The sequence below is a fragment of the Cynocephalus volans genome, chromosome 7 (assembly GCF_027409185.1).
Source record: "Cynocephalus volans isolate mCynVol1 chromosome 7, mCynVol1.pri, whole genome shotgun sequence".
NCBI lineage: Eukaryota > Metazoa > Chordata > Mammalia > Dermoptera > Cynocephalidae > Cynocephalus > Cynocephalus volans.
This window is the reverse complement of record NC_084466.1, coordinates 12,197,365-12,216,705: the sequence shown is the minus strand read 5'-3', so window position 1 is coordinate 12,216,705 and position 19,341 is coordinate 12,197,365. Positions and strand designations below refer to the sequence as shown.

At 38.7% G+C, this 19,341-nt stretch overlaps 1 protein-coding gene across 2 annotated transcripts in view; it reads right to left on the bottom strand.

The window, feature by feature from the left end:
• Positions 1–19,341, bottom strand: part of NALCN (sodium leak channel, non-selective) — a 304,715-nt gene that overhangs the window by 45,805 nt on the left and 239,569 nt on the right. For both annotated transcript variants that reach the window (XM_063102662.1, XM_063102664.1), the window contains 3 exons: positions 16,207–16,280; positions 1,545–1,646; positions 1,055–1,124 (listed from right to left, as the gene is read on the bottom strand). In XM_063102662.1, the coding sequence (XP_062958732.1) occupies positions 1,055–1,124; positions 1,545–1,646; positions 16,207–16,280 (246 nt within the window). The remainder of the gene's footprint in view (positions 1–1,054; positions 1,125–1,544; positions 1,647–16,206; positions 16,281–19,341) is intronic.

Here is a 19,341-nt window from a genome sequence, read left to right as displayed (position 1 = left end):
GAGGCCTCGTTTCTCAAGGGCCGTCCTTGGTTCTGAACATTCAATACTTGCTTTCTTAGCCAAGGTATCCAGATTTAACCCGAGGCCTACATTTTAATCAGGGCCTTCACGAATATAGTTATTCACTATGCACGTTTCCAGCTCTTCGTGGTAATCTTAGCATGGTAGAGCTGCCGCTTCGTGTGACCCATGGCTTCTCTGGACTTTCCTGCATCTCACTCTTTCACTTCATTTGGGTCACTGGGCTAATGCAGAGGGGTCTACACTAACCATCATATCTAAAATTCCCTGCCCTTATATTTCCACCTTTGATTTTTTACTACTTCATTTTATGGTACAAAGCAAACTTGTCACTATGAAGAGATGGTGGAAAATAAGAAGAAATCACTTCCCGAAATTCCATTACACATTTATGTCATTACTGTCTGTCTCCTGTACTAGAACATAAGCTCCAGGAGGGCAGCGAATCTATCTTATTTCTCCTCTACTCCCCATCACTTAGAACAGGACCTGGCACATAATAAACACTTGATGAATATTTATTGACTCAGTAAATAAATACATGAATGACCTAGAGTCTAAAAACAAAGAAATTCATGAAAATACTATGTAGACTTTGACAGAAAAGTTCTTCTAGAAATAAAATTTCACTTTCTAGTGTGTAATACCCTGATTTCATAGACCCTGGATCCATATTCTAGAATATTAGGGACTTAGTAAATACTCAAAATTAATAATGCAGATAAGCACTATAAAAAGCTTTAAAAGTCTTTAATTTCAATCAAATGCAACTAATATGTTCCTTTTCTGTTACTACTTTAACTAAGACATGTGCTTTGTGTAGGATGTCTGGATTTTTCCACAGTTAACAGTTACTTTTCAGTATCTGGTCACAAAATTTGTTTCCTGAGTTTCTGCATTCCCTCTGGAATAAAGTCTTAAGCAGACATGGCATTATGACAGAAAGACCCAGGCATTTGAATTACCTAAGTAGTCATTTAAATATATTTTCATAATCACATTTCCCAAATCCAAAGCATTGCTTAGAACTTACATCTTGAGTCAAAGTTTCAAGAGATTTTCCCCTGCTGATCCTCTGGCTGTTTGATCCATGTCTTAATGACCTAAAAGAATCATAGTCAACTGGTCAATACATCTCAAGATCAAATTTTGACTTTTAAGCAATAACCATAATAAAAACAAAATAAAATAATTTTTCTGCTATGTCACAAATGCATATCATTTCTTTTTATAGTAAAAGCTTAATACATCTTAGATTTCATCTAACAAAATTCAGAATTTTAACTTCTGATCTTAAAAGTGAGAATTTGGCCATCACTAAGGAAAAGGTTAAGTAAAAATTTTTTGAATCTTAGAATCTGATTGTGAGTTTCATTTTTGTTACTAACAGCAGATAGAACTCAGGCCCTCACCCGTGCCTGTGGGCTAGCTAGGGCTGACGGCGTTGGCTGTGCTCAGTGCACACTTCCTGTAAAGCTCCTTTCCCTAGTGCCTCTGAAGCCCTGTCTTCTCACAGTACTCACCTGCGCTCTTGGCGGATATGATGCTGCACGCTGAGGATTGACCTTTCCTTTGCAGGTTGCCCCTCGAATGATCCGCTCAGCATGCGCTGTCGAGTGCAAGCTCTAGGAAAAAAAAAAAAGAGCCCTATTATTCACCCCAAAAGTACACTTGGGGTGAATAATACATAACTGCTCATTACTCTTATCATAGGAAACACCAATGATAATGCAAAATACAGCAAACGACACATATCTATAAAGGAAAATGGACTGTAGGCTCTGTCTCAAGAATACTTCAAAGCAGAAGTATCACAGCAATGAAGAGGTGCTGGAAAATAAACAGGAAGGTCCCCTTCTGCCCCTCTTCCTCCTGCCCCTGTCCCTGAAAAAATGGTAGAGATTCTATCAGGATTCTTCAAGCAGTGAGGCGAGCCTACCCACAGGCAATCAGGATGTTGGTTTTGAATTTAAACAAGGAGATGTCTAATAAAAGCCTGTAGGGAAGGATTTGTCCACCCAGGCCTTTGGAATGATACAATATATGTTCCAAGGAGATTTTGCAGAACTTTAGGAAAATAAGAAAGCATAAGGTTAGAGGCAAAAATGAGTCATGAAGAGAAGTAACTAAAGCTGGAATTTTGCACCTCGATGCAAGTGTACTTAACACTACAGAACTGCACACTTAGAAATTGTTAGGATGGTAAATTTTACGTTATGTGTTTTTTATCACAATTTTTAAAAAGCTAGAATTATTACCTAGAGAAATCTCAGTCTAAAGCTTGTGGCTTACTGGTAACCAGTTATGACATTCTTTGTATTCTCAAAATCATGGAGACTTTTAAAAACATGTTCTCTTAAGACCATAACCGGGCTTGTGTTAATTTCACATTTGTTAATGAGTGAGGAAAATCGGGTGACCCAACACCTGTGGTGTGAATGATTTTGGTGAGAAAACAAAATTTCTTCTCCAAAAAGCTTTCTCTAACTGGCAATGATGGGAATCCCCTCGAGGTGTCAGTCACGTGGGAAGAAAACACAGGGGGGTTAAAAACCTGTGCCCCAGAAGCAACACTGTCATTCACCAGGGGGATGACCTTTGGGCTCAGTATCCTTACTGGTAAAATGAGAAGAATTCAGTCTTGAAGATACCTCAGAGACTTAAAATGCACTGATTTTTATGATATCCAAATCTTACGACTGTATTTGTTCAACGCCTTAACCCATGTCCTTCTGCCACTGCTCCACATAACACATATTAGTTTCTTAAAATGCATTTCTAGAACAGTTTTGAGTTAGATTATTACTGTGTCTCAGACTTAAGGTCTTCAAGAAACAGATTATCTCCCTAACATAAAAGAGTAGCTGTTAAGGTTCCTGCACATATTTATGTACTTAAAATGCTTTTGATATGAATGAAGATAATTATGGTGACTATCTATGAAAAACCATACAAATTCAATGCATAACTGGACATAAAGCCCAAGTAAACACTATTCTTAGTTTAATAAGCAGCGCAAACCTCTTAGAGATAAAATCCAAGTCAAAATTTTACTGAACAGCAAGGACTTATGACAGTGATAGAAGAGATTGCGCTTATTCGTAGGAGGGGAATGATGTCCCATTGCAAGATGCACTCTAAGTCAGGCTGAAATGATAAAGATAAAGCACGATCTTATATTACTTATGTGTAGGGTTCTGTTTTTTTTTGAACAAAGGACTGAAGTTTATAAAGACATCCTGAGAAAATCTATCTGGAGTAACTTGTTCTGTCACAGATACTTCTATTCTTTTACCATAAGACTCTCCCCTAAAGTAGTTGAGACAGATAGGTCTTAAATACAAAACTCATGCAACCTGATTATAATATATGTGTTTGAGTGTGGGTTTCCCTGCTTTGTTTGAAATGGAAGTGTAATTGGCTTTAAGCTGCATGTTGTAAAGGACTGCTGGTCATTTGCCCTGACTGCCCAGTCTGAGGATGCCTGGGCTTTCTTCCTGGAGAATTACCACTGCACCTGTTGACTCCAGGGCCTACGGAGTCTTCCAGCACCTGAGTCAGCATAACACACTCAGGATCCTGGGTGGCCTCTGAGGAACTTGCTGAGACCCCCTCAGGGAAGTCCTGCTGCCCTCTGATTGACGAAGGAGGGCAGGTGTCCAAGCAGACCCACCAGCTATTGGAAAGACATGCCCCTCCCCTGATGCCCTCTTCTGTCTCCTCCATTAACAGCATGGCTGGAGTGGTGTTAGGAAAGTCCCTCTTTGGCTCAGGATCACTCACTTCTGTACCACTAGGTTGAGAGAATCCAAAGAAGAGCATTGCAATGGGTGGAGTTTCAGCCATACATGTGAATCTTTGTGATTCACTTGTGTATCTCTGTTCTCTGCATAAGTCACTCATTTGGGGTGGGGGACTGGATTTTAGCTCTAGGCTGCAATTAGAAAACCTGTGCTTAACCAAACTAAGACAGCCACTTAAATGTGTTATAATATGTACAAATATTCGCTTTAACTTCCTTTTCCTGCCACTTTCTTCTGTGTTTACCCTACTATTTGCTAGAACAATTTCAAACTGTATAATGGTGAAGAAAAGAATAAAATGCTCAGAAACTCTGGACCTTCTCATTAACCACCGATCAAGAGTTCTCAGTGAGCCAAACGTAAACCTCAGTGGTCTGTTTCCTCATTGAGAGGAGCCTGCCAGAGTCTTCCTGTTCCCTGAGCAGGGGTTGCTCACCAGTTCCCCCTTACCAGGGGGCTCCAAAGGCACCCATGTCATCTGAGCACAGTGACACAGGGACATGGGGCCATCCTCGCCTTGGCGTGAAGAGGTCACCTTGGGCACCTCAGGCTCAGTGTGCGGTCTCTCCATGCTGATCTCCTGGGGGCCCTGCTTGGCACTCTGTCTCCTCACCTGGCACCAAACAAAGGTAAACAGGCTCTGTCTTCATTTATCAGTCTCTTGCTGAGGATGTTCTTGGACCAAATGCTCTGATATCTCATTTTTTCTGAGTATGCCCATGGCTTTTGAACTAAGAAACTCCATAGTAAATGCTAGGATTTCTTAGCTGAAAACTAAGGGTTATACTAGTTTATCAAATTGCTAAATAAATATTTGAGTGAAGGCAAGTGGGGGTGGGGGTGGGGGTGGGAAGCATGTGAAAGGAGTTCATTTGAAGGTTCCTGAGGGCTCTTTCTCTCCTCTAAGTACAGTGGTAGGAATTCTCTTCTAGGCACTAAATCCATTGTAGTTAATAACCAGCCTACTTATCTACAAAAGTTTTCCACAAAAAAAAAACAGGTGATGATACAAATGAAACAACTTTTCTACAGATACATAAATTCACCTAAAGAAAACATGTGGAAAAACTAAACTAGATTATGCAAGGAGACCAGCCGCCAGACATGGGTTCCAGGTGGATGAGGGAAGGACCTCAGATGGAAGGATAGATATCTGGGATGGAGGGGTGTAGGAACAGGGAAACAAGACAGAATCTTTGCAATACTTTGTTCCTGAGGACACCTGAACATCAAAGCAGATATAGAAAGAATGCCACATCAGGATGTTTCTGCACAACACAGCCTCCTACCTAAGCCATTGTCACACTTTTTTGGTCATGTAAAATATTTTGTTATTTTAGAAAATAATAGCGTTGGTAGAAAGTTATTAACTTCAATTGGACATGGTCAGATTTGCTAAAAGGTTACATACACTCTAATACAATGTGCCAGGGTTCATAAAAAAGCACACTAAAGTTTGCTTTATTACTTTTTAAAGTAAATGCAATTTTATTATATACAAGCACATATTATGTAATGACCCAAATGATGAACTGACAAATAGTGTTTTAATATGCACAATGTAGTTACACACTTTGATGTAAATGGGTTCTGATAAGTAACATAAAGTGAGACATGAATATTTCACCTGTATGAAAACACAGAAAAATGATTTGTTTCATATTCCATGTTCCTGTAGCATGTAATTAACCAAAGTTGTTTAATGCTTATGGCATTCTGTCATCTTTAGTTATTCCCCTTACTAGACTGTTCATTCTTTAAGGATGGCTTTATCACTCATCCTCACATTCCTAGGAAGTTCAGTTCCTGGCCCTCCAACGGGCTGATGGACAGAATGAACAGGTGAAAAGGTGGATGTGGGCGTATAAGGAGAGAGAGGAAGGTGTGGGGACTTTGTGGGCTGGAACTTGCTGGTCTCATGGTTCAAAGAAGCGCAATAGGTTTGCAGTTTCACGCCCAGCAGTATAGCTGCTAATAGGAAGTCCTGCCTTTGTCTGCAAGCCTACTGGACAAGATGAGTTGAGAAAATGCAAGGTTGAGAAGCACACGTTTCTGACTTCAGCTTTTACCAGCTGTGGGATCTTACACAAGTGATGTGCATTCTCTGAGCGTCTGTTTCCCACATGTAAAATGTGGAGAACAAAAATATCTTTCCTACTAACTTCATAGGGAATTGGAAAAAGCAAGGATGATTATGAATGTGAACATGCTTTGGAAACAGTGACACTTTATTTAAATTTTAGGTGCTATTATTTCCTTTTCTTTCTTGTCTCATGTCATGGGTGGTGTTAAAACATTCTACACAGGGCTGAGGACTGAGTAGCAAGTTTGATGGAGGGTCATATCGTCAAGTCTTTTCTGTTCCGACTGTAATCACCAGTGATGCCCACTACAGTCTGATGCTGCAGTCTCCTTCTTACCTGGTGTCCAGGCATGCATCCACTCTCCATAAATGTGTGATTATCCCCAGCAAGCATTTTGTGAGATGAACATCCGTAATGGTATTGGGGTGGGCATGTTTCTGAGACGGCCCGCAAGTGATTCCCACCTGGTGGTTTTCACACCCCTGTGTGATCCTCTCCCCTTGGGCATGGGCTGGACTTAGTGACTTGATTTTGAGGAACACAAGGCAAAAGTGAGGGATGGGTTACAAAGCACTGTGACTTCTGTCTTCCCAGCACTCACTCTTTCTCTGTCTCACATGACGCTGCTCTCTCTTGCTTGCTCTGATGAAGCAAGCTGCCATGTTGTGAGGCGCTCTGCTGAGAAATCCACTTGCTAAGGAATGAGGGCAGCCTCCAGCTATGGGCTCGGAGGAACCAAGGCCTTAATCTAACACCCAAGAGGAGCTGAATCCTACTAATAACCACGGGAGTGATCTGGGAAGGTCATACTTCCCTTTCAAATCCAAATGCATGCAGCTTTGTGGGATTCCTAAAGCTAGAGACCCAGCTAAGCTATGCCCAGATTCCTGACCAAAACTGTGAAATTAAAAATGCGTTGTTTAAGTCACTTAAGTTTTGGAGTAATTTGTTATGCAGCAACCATAACTAATGCAGTTACTATTGCTGCCTTAAACCTTTCAATTTTCTATTGCTCTTTGGAAAAAGACTAAGACTAAAGCACAGTATGGCTTGAAAAACCCTGTTTGGTCTCCTTCTGACCTTCCTTTCCAGTTCCTCACATATACCACACTCCGAAGAGCTCTAAGAGAACAATCTCAAATTGTTCACTCTTATTTCCTAGCTCCTGTACACACTAGATGCTCAATAAATATTTGTTGAATGAATTAAACTTGAAATTCTGTGAAGATCAAATATTTTAATTTCTTTTTTGACCACATCATGCTTATGAAGCACGAAAATAATCACAAACAAAACAGCATGTGTTTAAAATATGCTTTTAAAGGGGGAAGTTAAATAGTCTTAATTTTATCTCAAGTTAGAATAGTACGCCACTCAAGATTAACGGGCTTTGTACCTATAATAGATGAGAATCTGAGAAAGTAATGGAAAAAAACCAGACATTGCTTCTTGCAACTGGGAAACGCATAAATCGTTCTCTATGTTCTATGTGAAAGCTATTAAGGAAACCTGAAATCCAGTGTGGAGCAGAGTAGACCCTAACAGCTGAACTCATTTCAGTTTCTTAACCCGGAGATCTGATCTGTCTCTGGGAACATGGTCTGCATGTCATGTTCTACATGTCCCTGGAAACATTGTCTTACAGGAATCTATTGGCAAGCTGAAATTGGTGACTGACTAAAGAATTTGAGACTTTCAGTATTTTACATAAGAAATGAGATGCACACACCATGACAGTTATTCGTTACTAATAGACCTTCCTGGAAGAAGTACTTGAATGTTCAAGTCATATTTTGCCACTTTAAATTTTCCATTAGGATTTAGATGCCTTTTGGGCTCACATAAAGATAAAACAAGATGTGTGCAGGAAAAAAAAACATCCATTTATTTGCTACCCAGAGAAAAAGCAAAGCCAATGATATTGAAAAAAGCGCTCTGTGATCTTCAGGGACGGTGTCGCTTTCCTTAGTGGAGAGACTGGGCAGCGTCATGGTATCAGGGTCTTTCTCATCTTCCTATATCTCTTCATCATGGCAAGTACTAGAAGGCCAGTTTCTTAGAAACTCCATCTAGTGGCTTAATATAAAAAAATCGATCTTCCTGCTTGGCTTCTAGAATTGGGAGGCACAAGGCTTCATGGGTCTGGTGAAAAATAATGAAGTCTTTTGTCTTGTCTGAGTGAGGAAATTCTCCATTATGCAGGCATATGTAATCCCTTTATTCCTGTTCCCTGGAGGAGAATTACTGGGCGGCATTTTCCTTTTCCCAGTTGGGGTTAATATTATGCCCTCTCTACCTTTGAAAGTAAAACAAGATGAGGACCCCTGAGGATGATTCAAATGTGGGAATATTCTTCAGCAAACACACATTCCCAGTTGCAAAAATATTACCCCTGGTTTCTTGCCAAGCCTTTGAAAAAAACATATGAAAGATTGATTCCTTTTTTTTTTTCCTTCTGCATTGCCTTTGTGCTGTGGAATTTCAATTGCTGCTTATATGACAGCCATATATACACACACACACATATATAATCTTTTATGGAGGCTGGGGGAAGAGAATCATTTCTAAAGAAATTGTCTCTATTTTTCTTGACATTTCTCCATCTGAAATATTTTTAAATTGGCTCAAAGATTATGGTTATAAGAGAGATCTCTGGAACTTTATTAGCCTTTAAACACCACTAGTTGTTTATAGACACAGTAGCAGGGGGTCCTCAGTTCCTTTCTTCTTTGTCTCCATGTCTTCTTTCTTAATGTTCCAGAACAAGGGTGTGGGAAAAGCCTGCATAGTCTGTAATGAAAGAGAGAGGCATAATATGAGTCTCCAAATTATTTTCACTCATTATAGAAAAGGTAGATTACTCGATACCATCTGGTATTAAATGTAATTACCATCTAAAGGAGCTGCAGTGTAACCTTGCAGAGCATTACATTTGAGGGATTTTACTCAAATTTGGAGAGCCACACGGTAATACATTTTAAAGTATTATCAGATGTTGGTTAATGTAATGTGATCACATCAGCAGACAACAGGAAAATAGTCTTTCAGTGGTAATTATGTAAAGCCATGACTGTATGACTGTTTAAGAGAATAGATAATGAGTGTTTCCTGGAAATGGCTCTTACCTTGACTCCACTAGAATGACAATGTGATCATCCAAAGCAGAGACAACAGCAGATGCTAATGGGTGAGCTCCTCAGTAACGGCTTCTCGCTGAGATGGGGAAAAAGCTGCATTTTTATCGTAGTGAATACCCCACTCCTTTGTGAATCAGCCAGGTCCATAGCAACAGCCGGTTAGTTCTTCCCAATCTTGTGTTATTCATAAAAACTTTTCATTATGGATGTGTAAATAGATGGGGAGTCAGAACCTCATTGTAGGTTCAAAATAAAACAAAAGAAACCTTGAATGTCTTTATCTTGTGCACGTACGATTAACCAGAAAGAAAATTACCTCATGCAAATCCATACCGTTAGCACATCTATTAAAATTCAGCAAATAAAATGTCTGAAACTCCACTTCGTAACTCCTGAAACTCCACTCAGACACATGTAAATTATGACGCAAAGACTCAACTATGTATTATAACAAAAGCGAAATCTTGCAAAGGCTGCACAAACTGCACTAACCAGTTTTTTATGGATATGTATCTTATTTTCTTATATTATTACTTTACACTCCAATGATAAGATAGTAAAAGAAAGATGTTGTTAAAATATTTATAGTTCACAGACCTTGTTACAGACTTTGTTAAAATAACTTACAGTTTCTTTATCTCCAAATGGTCTTTCAACTAATCTACCAGAGTTTTTAAGTGTCAGAAGAATCTTAAGGAAAAATCACCAACAACTAGGCAGCCCTAATACTGTTTTCTTAAAACTTGGGGTTATTCTTGCCAAATATTGGTTATAAAAAAATTGCCACTGTTTCAGGAGGATGACCAAAACCCTGGGCCTCAATGGTATCTGTCTTGTTTCCTCCCGTCTGCGGGTTCTTCCTGGCAGGGTTCCACTGAGGAACCTTTGAGCCAGTCCAGCTCAGAGGTCTGTGAGATGCTGCCACAAGCTCAGGCCCTCCTAGTGGTGTCGAGGGTCTCTTGCTGGTTGTGTTCGGAACACGGAGAAGCAGAGAAACAGCGTGACCTCATCCAAAGTTGCTAAATGGCTGGGCTAACTGGTGAAACAATAATTTTAAAAGGAGAACTTTCCAAATGAGAAAAGCGAATGGGGTAAAATGCCTGGCTTGTAAAAGATGGTACAGAAATATTTCTTTGAATGAATGAATGAATGAATGTGTTAGGGGAACCTTCCTTCAGGAAGAAAATCCAGCTAATATCATTTAAAAAACTATAGCTTAACAAATGTGTAGTGATTTTATATATATTTAAGTAGTATATAAGTTATATTTGTAGTCAATAAAAATGATTCTCTTGAAATGACAAAAGAGAAAAACTAACTGTACATATTTCATTAAATACATTTAATTTTATTTTGTAGTAAGTAGCACCTAACTAAAGACTGTTCCTTGGACTTTTGAAAATTATTAATATAAGTGGATAGTAAAGAGAATTACATCATAAATTCAAATATCAGAATGCAAATATCATAACAGACAGAGCATTCAAAAATATTATAGAGATACTGACTTGCTAATGAGGTACTCATGGAAAACCACGTAAGGATGGAACTTTCTAAAATAATGTAAATTGTTTAATTACTTTATTTTGACATTTCTCTATTCATTCAGCTTAGCAGGAAAAATAATGCATTTATGCTCAAGTTCTGGGCTTTGAATTAGAGGAAATCTCAGTAGAGGTACTGATGCTTTTGAAAGCACATTGCTATTTGTTTTTGATTTCATCTGATGCAGAGAAAAGGTCACTGCCTTTGGAAAGGAGGCTTTCTTTAGTGGAGCTGAACGATACAGTCTAAGTCAGATGACTGTGAATTTAATAGCGACCTTGATTTTACAATTTAGGTAGTGGAGTATCCTCTCTCTCACAATACTCTTTAGATGAGTCTTGAAAAAAATAACACAGATGCCTGTTCGTGCCAAGTAAATCACCTGCATTTAAGCATGTGCTAGTTCTGGAAAAATGGCCCACTTTTTTTTTTCTCGTCAAAGAGTTCTCAAATATATTCAGAAATCCACTTCTATTTCTCAAAACATAAATTAATTTTAGAAGAATTATAAGTACAAAAACACAAATTAAAGATGATTCTATGTAGAAGTGGGTTACTCCACCCAGGAGACACATACCTCAGACTCGAGGGCCTTCTCTCTGAAAGACTTTTTCCTTTGGGGACTGGAATTTCCTGTGCATAGTAATGAACATAGCATACTTTTTGCTGAAATACGGTGGATCCTGTTTCAAATGGATGATGGATATTTGGATATGTGGGTCCCCTGAGAAGGGAGACCACCAGCAGCCCCTACAGCTTAGTTATCAGGACTGAGAACAAAGGCCATTGCATGAATGTCACTTGACTTGTCCAGGAAGGAAAGGCTGTGAACCATTAGCAACTTTACTGTTAGCTGCAGGCACTTCACCCAAATTCATTTATCTGAGAATAGACTGCTGGACCAACCTCTTTCTCTAGACAACAGGTTGCTCAACTGGTCAAACCAGTCACCTAAAAATAATTTGTATTCATCAAGATTTCTCCCAAGACCTTGCCCAGTGAGGTCCATCAATCCCCCATTTTTAAAAAATGCTGTTTCTAAAAATCAGTTGTATTTATTTTTAAAGGTAATACACATGTATGGTTAAAAATTCAAAAGGCACAAACAGAAGAAGAAATTTCACCTGTGCAGATGGCAGCATAAAATCACCATTGATTTTCCCTTTTCTTAGATCACCCAAATCAGGAAGGAAAGTGGAAAACAGAAGGGCAAAGTCCCTCTGAGTAACTGACAACTGCAGTATTGAACCAAAGAGGGTGGAAAGCACATGGAAAGTAATGGAGAGGTACCAGGTATGTCACTTTATCCTCCTTGTCCCCAACCACAGCACTTCCCTCCCCAGAGCAGTGACTGCTATTTGTCAATAACAGGCACCTGTTGTATATCCCGGACAGTCCTAAACTCATATCAAGAATTCTGCCCAATGTCAATCAGATCTCCATCCTGCAAACACTAAAACCCCAAACCTTACAAATATCCACCCCTGACCTATCCCTTCTGAGGCATTATTAAGATCTGAAGTAGTGGTCTTCCTCATTGGAATAAGTATTACATTTCACTTTGTTTGATCATGTGAAAGTTATCAGTACCAAAATGGAGTCACTTATGTCAAAACCCTAACAAAATGGAGTCAGGTGGCCATAAAGGGGGAGCTCTTATGCATGAATGCTGATTAACAGATCTTGTCACAAGCCATTCCTGCATATAGACTGGTAATAGGGATCACTGCAAGAACTTCCTCAAGACTACAGTATTCCAGACAAGCCACCTGGCACAAGGATAACTTACCTAGCAACAGCAGTCTCCACCAATGAGCAAATGCCAATTCTTGCAATGAGCTTCTGTGACCTGTGAACCTTGTTTCAAAGCAATTTATATGGTCTTCTTTTCTATCTTTAAAAGATCCCCCTTTGCCCACACCTCCCTGGGTATGCCTATGATCCATTATAGCATGCATACCCTACATTGCATGTCTCTCCTATTCCCAATTAATCTCATTTGTTTTGGAGAGTCTGTCTCTCTGGGATTCTCTTTATGTTGACAATCAAGAGATTATTCAGATGACCTTCTGTGGGCAGTCTCCACTGCAAAGGCAGATGAGAAAACTGAGGGTCAGATAAGTGAGTGGCTCAAGGTTATAGAGGAGGAGAGAATGATCCCCCTGGCCTTTTAACACCAGGTCCAGTAACCTATGTTAGAACTGGAGGGACCCTGAAGATCACCTGCTCCAATCTCCTATTGAATAGATAAGAAAACTGAGAAAGTAAGTAAATTGCCTGTTTATACAGCCAGGATTCCAGACACCTTACAACAAGGATTTGCTTTTGTTTTATTTTCCCCAAATATCTGTTATTTTTTGAAAGTTGTTTTTAAGACACTAATATTTCATAATATCTTCCTCTTATATCACACTGGATTTAAAGATTATGTGATTTACCTTTATCTGTACCCAAATCTAGACAAATGCCAACCTGCGAAGTACTTGCCAAAATGATTTGGCTCAGGCATTTTTTTCATGCCTCCCTATACTCTCTTACATACCTCCCTGGTAAGGAACTTTCAGAGGAGACTAAAGACAATAATTCTATGAAGATAAAAAACCTAGGAAAGTCAAGGGTGACAGAACACTAAAATCACAGAGTCTCCACCAGACTTCTCTTATTTGGATCAAGGCAGACCCATGTATTAAAAGATTGAATCTGCATCCTCCTTTTCTTAAAGTCCTTTCCTTCTTCAAAAGCCTTCCTTCAAAATGAAAATGGTCCTGGGAGAGGCCACTTTTGAGATATCCAGGAGCCTGGGCAGAGTAATTAACACTGAGAAAGGCTAGAGTCCAGGGAGAGGAGTGTCTAGAGAGAGGAAGAAGACATCGAGTGAGAGGTGGAAAACTTTTTCTACTTCCCCATTTTGTGGAAGGTTATTTGAACCAATTACCTTGCATCTACTCTAAATATTTTCCTTTCCTTTCTTTTAAATTTCTTCCCCCACCTCCTCTTCTGTTTCTTTTTAGCTATTGTTGTTCCTTGGAAAGCAGCATAGAACAATGCCCACGAACCTATAGACATGGACCCAATCTATTTTTGACTTTCTATCTAATGGATTACATTGTAATGCAGGTATGATATCATTATTATTATTACTACTGCTATTATTATCAGTGGTAAAAAGATAAGTATTCTCCAAAAAGGTGTCAGTTGGATATCCTGCACTTGTCCTTAATTCATGCGGAGACTAGTGGATGGAAATTCAGCAATGAGGAAATTATTTTTACAGAAGAAAAATGCCACATGGCTTTCTAAAGATCAAATACATGTTTTCAAAAAATCCTGGCTCCCCCCCGCCCCCAAATAGTAGCCTTTTATTTCCTGAGATTCAGAGTAACACAGCTCAGGCACTACCAAGGAGCTGTCTCTTATTTTGTAGTTTGATGGGCTGTAGTAAAACACTGTTGGCTCTGGGTATCCCCCAAATTACACAATTGTTGGGAAAGTTTGAGGGGGTCCATATTCCTTGATAGTCTTAAAAATTTTGCTCATGTACACTGTACATTCTTTTTAAACTACTGTATATATAAAAATCGACAACTAAATGTTCCCCTCATCATGTCAAATAGCAGTAAAGGATGTAATTTCTAGCATATTGTGTGTGTGCTTGAAAACAATTCTGAGAAAACACTGGACAGTGTCATCCATCCAATCCGTTCAATTTCATAGCATCGTGCACCTATTAAGTCAGTTTTCATTGTCAAACCCATCAGCTGAATCTGTCAGAAAAAGTCTGGCTTTATTTTTCAGGTCAAATAATATGTAATAACATGCCCTCGTGACAACCATGTTATTTCTAAGGCCAAGCTCTAAGGTAGACAAATTCTTGGAAGGAGTTTTCCAAGAAAATGGCATCTGGATAAATATGTGTTGCCCAATGGACCCTTCTTCTGGAGAAGGCCACATGGAAATGATCTCTTTGCTTGGCAACACAGAAGATTTTATATCCCAGATCAATACACACTGTAGTTTCTGGATGGGTGAGAATTTCACTTTTGTAAACTGAGAGAGAGGTAAACAAGGAAAGAAGAGAGGAAAAGGAAAAGTGGCAAATCAAATTTAAGAAAGTTCATAGGGAAAGTAAGGCCTGGAATTGTCTTCCTTATAAGTATTATTTATGCTTCTGCCTTGGGAAGTCTCTGGGTACTCCCAGAGCACATTCACACCTGGGTCTGTCTTTGGGTACCCCTAGAGCACATTCACACTTGCTGAAAAGCAGTTGTTCTGGACAGGTGAGTAAGGTCATTTTGGTTCCTGATTTGACAGGTAGATTCTTAGTACAAATTCTCAGAGTATGATAATCCCCTTGCGGGTAGTTTCTGGCTTGAGTGAAAATTTCTCTTGCCAGTGAATGGATCAGCATTTCTGTAGCATTTCTGATCACCCTACTGTGAACTTGTCCAGTATAGTTACAGCTCGAGTTAAGATCCTGAGGTACCATGTAGTGTTGAAGACCAGCCTTATGGCCTGATCTGATGGTGATACTAGAAAGGACCAGCCACTCGGAAACAAACCTAAGCTGGGGTGTAGCTTGTCTATTGCAATAAGGCCTTTTATGTTTATCTCATCATATTTTGTGATACAGAAGCCCCAGAAACATTTATTCTCATCTCTTAAAAGTTACTCCAACACACACTCGATGCTGCGTGTCAATGTCACGAGTACAGAGTGAATACACAGAATACTGCCACACACAAAGTTCAGGTAGTTTTATAAAGCAAAAATAGCTTCTCGAATTATAGCTTTATAATTACAGTTTTCCAAGTTCCAGGAATATACATCCTGGGGAAAATGATCTAATGACTGTATGACTGTTCCTAACCATGAATCTAGCAGGAGAGAGGCTAGTGCCTTCCACTTACCCCAAGTTTGGAGATGGCTTCTTCATGTGAATTTGTCCATTTGCCTTGGCAGTGAACCTCCTCCAGATTCCAATATTTAGTTGTGTCATTTACATATGTTTATGTAATATATGCACCATAAATGATACTCTAAATTCTCATGCATTTTTATATTGATCATGTTGCTGTATATTATAACGTACAGTCTTATAAAATACTCTTAAGTGGGTAGCTTAATTTTTCTTATGATACTTCATTTCAAGGCATATTTTAGAAAGTAGCATTAAAATTATATGTATTATAAGCATTCTAAGATGGATATGCTTTCTATTCTGAGTATATTTTTAATAAATTTATTCTTAATATATTAACAAATGTTTATTCTTTTACCATTTTTCCTTTAGATTTTGATTTCTCCTTTAGATATCACAGAAGATATAAAACTTAAGAATAAAAGTTATTTTCACTTTTTTGTAAATGTTTATACTTATAATTTATGTTTAAATACACGAAAAGAAATTGCCTATTGAGCTAATAAAATATTTCTTTTTCAGGAAAGACATTAATAGTGTCTTTGACATTATTTAGAAGTACATAGATACTCAAACCTAATTTCTAGCAGAAAGTACATGATGATGACCAGAAAATTAGTTCATTTTTTAAAAAAGTTCTTTTTTTGCTTAATAATAATCCCACCTGTGTTTAAATATGTATCGTTTATTGGTGTTACCTTAATATTTTAGTGACTGCAGTCTCTTTTTCCAGAAGGTTCCTTGCCCTGATGCTGAAAACAGACCTGCGAAGCTGAAAATTAAAAAAGTATGACTTTAGTTTTGGAACATGAAGGAATAAATAACACACGGACAAATCATTAAATAGATGATATTGTTAAAACATTAAACATAAATGTTTTCATTAAAGCAGAATCATACAGTTGATTATATTATTTGACACTCTTTTCAATTTTAATTTTATTGGGCTGAACTGCAACACACTTTGGGGGCCACATGTCACAGCTATGGGACGATATCTGTCCTTATCTGTCACTGTTTGGTGCAGCGTTCTCTATTTCACATTATGTCTACTGCAGGTTCTTGGCCTGTGACCCAATACTAATCTGAGTGACGAGTTTAGGAGTTGTTTTGCCTACAGGCAAGGGGACAAATGACATGGGTACTCAAGGTTTTTTCCTAGTTGGCAATGATAAAATTACTTCAGAGAAGAGGACTAAGGAAAACAAAAATCCTGGAAGCTGACTGTAAACCAGAAGATATACTCCCCAGACTCAGCTCTGTCCTGCTTGCTAGTTTTAAAAGCTGGCTTGGTGACAGGTGTACAAGGAGCCAAGGTGGGCAGGAAAAGGGCAGCGAGAGAACGGGGAAGAACATCACCATGGGAAGATTCATAATAAATAACTAGAAAGTGGAACTCTGGAAGTCAGACTAAAGGTAGTAAGCGGAGAATGATCTGTTTGCTTTCATCAATAGATTTGATTAGATGTAGCACTAAGAATGATATCAGGGGTCTGGAAGTCAGACTAAAGGTAGTAAGCGGAGAATGATCTGTTTGCTTTCATCAATAGATTTGATTAGATATCAGGGGCCATCAGAGATATCGAGTAAACAGGAATCAGAGTTTTTGGTTTCTAGAATAGCCTAGTTAGAAAGCCAGGGCTAGGACACATGCGATTATCAGTGAAAAGTACAATAAAGGAGACAGTAAAGTGCTAGACGTTACGTACAGCAGAAAAAATGAGAGGGGCTATCGCACTTTGGTTGGGGGAAAAGTGTGTCCAGAATAGTTAGCAATGACTTCACTGAAAAGTAGAAATTGTACTGGGCCTTGAGGGATGGTTAAGATTTCCATAGGCAAAGGCAGCAGGGAGCGAAGGACTGAAGTTGAAAACACATGCACAGGGCAAGTTAAATCAGTGCAAATTACCCGTAGAAGTGCTGTGCTCCGTGGGTCTTTAAGCAAGGTAAGCAGAGGAAACCCTGTAAGGCGTACTGTACTTCAAACAAAATCGAGGGAGGAAAAAAAAATGAGCAAGAGAAAGAAAACTCTGTAACCAATAAAAAGAGACCACCTAGTTTCTTCTCAACAAGAGTTAGATAAGTGAAGGTACAGAGCCCCAGTCTGCAAATAAAAATGCTGTAATGTCAACAAGTATGTCCATATGACCAGAGCTGGAAAAGAATAGGAGTCACAAATCGGTCTTTTCAGCCACAACCGAAAATCTGGATAACATCATAGTTAGCAATATAGTTTACACATTTCACAGCAGATCTGTAATGTAGGGCAGGATCATCGAACGCACTGGCCATGTGTCCCCATTAAGAAAGGTGGTGCACTCAGTTTTTCCCCAATAATGAAAAACTGAATTGGTTTCATCAGGCACCAGAACTCTTAGCAGAATAAATTAATGTGTGGGCAAGAAAACAAGAATGGATGTCGTTTACTTAGAAATTACATTTCATGGTGCATACAAAAGACTATTTACAATGACGTATCATGAAACTTTCTGACATCGTCTCCCCTCTCTTGAAGAGATGACTTTTGGCATTGACTTCACCTCCCCAGCTGGTAGCACACCTCTTAAAGAATGCTGTGTCGGGTGGCTTTGGGAGACAGCAGACTGAGCTGAAGGGCTCCGCCATGGTGGAGTTTCTGCTCTTTTAACACCTAAGAACATACCCAGTCACGAGAAGGCTCAGGTGACGGAGGCCCCGTGACAGCGAGTTATGGGAGAGGACTCCAGATCCCATCACCCTTATTTCATCTTCAGAGAATGGTGACATGCCTTAGTCATCCTCTCCTTAGTGTAAGGTGGCAATCTGAATTCAATCCCCTATCTACCGCCCCTGCAAATGAGCAGCTGAAACTTAAAACATATTCTCATGCTAGGAAAACCTTTGGGATAATATCCAGTATATCGTTTCCTAAATAATTTCTGTGCTGCATAAGATTGAAAAGGCTACCAAATCTCCTCTGTCCTGAACTTGAACTGATGAGAACAAAATATAGTATTAATCTGTACAAGGTAGGACTTGAGAATTGTTTTATGACTAATATCAGAAGTAGCAGAAGAGTGAGTATTGTAATAGAAAAACTTCACATTCAGCTTTGGGATCTTCTTGAAAAAAAAAGTATAAAGACACGCATACACACATATCTGATATCCTAGATATGTATTTAGGTGGTTATTTATTTTAACTGTTATTTTTTCTAGTAAATAAAGAAATCCTATAGTAATTATTTGATTATCCTCTCAGTTTTTCTTATCTCTGTAGTAAAGCTTTGCATATTTCTTTTAGCAAAAGACTTTCTCAGACTGTGCTAATCACAAAAAATTCAGAGCTCCACTGCTCTGCAGTGCCCTCTTCTGGCTCCAAAAGATACTGACAATCACCTGAAATAATGATCAAATGCATATCAAGAGATTCATTGCATGGTAGGTAATTTTAGATCTGAAATTGTAAATTACAGCTATGAAAGGAGTCAGTGATTGCTCATTCTGGATCTAAACATATCATAGATGTAGGAATTAAGAAGGGTACGGGTGACACATTTACATAGAGTTTGCACTGAAAAAAACAAAGATTAGTTGAAAAAGACTTTTTTTCTGGTTTTATTTTGTTTGTAAATCTAAAACATTCAACTCCACCAGACAACAATTCGTTGACTGAATAATTAATGATCAAAACCAAATAAATTTAAATGTCCAAACAATACAGAGATGATATTATTAAAGTCTTAAACTCTTAATTTAAAAGAAGTTTCCAGAATTGTGCACTTAAACACAATTTAAGAGCCTGGAAGCTCAACTCAATTTGCATGGAGTTATTTGTGGTTGAATAATTTGGAC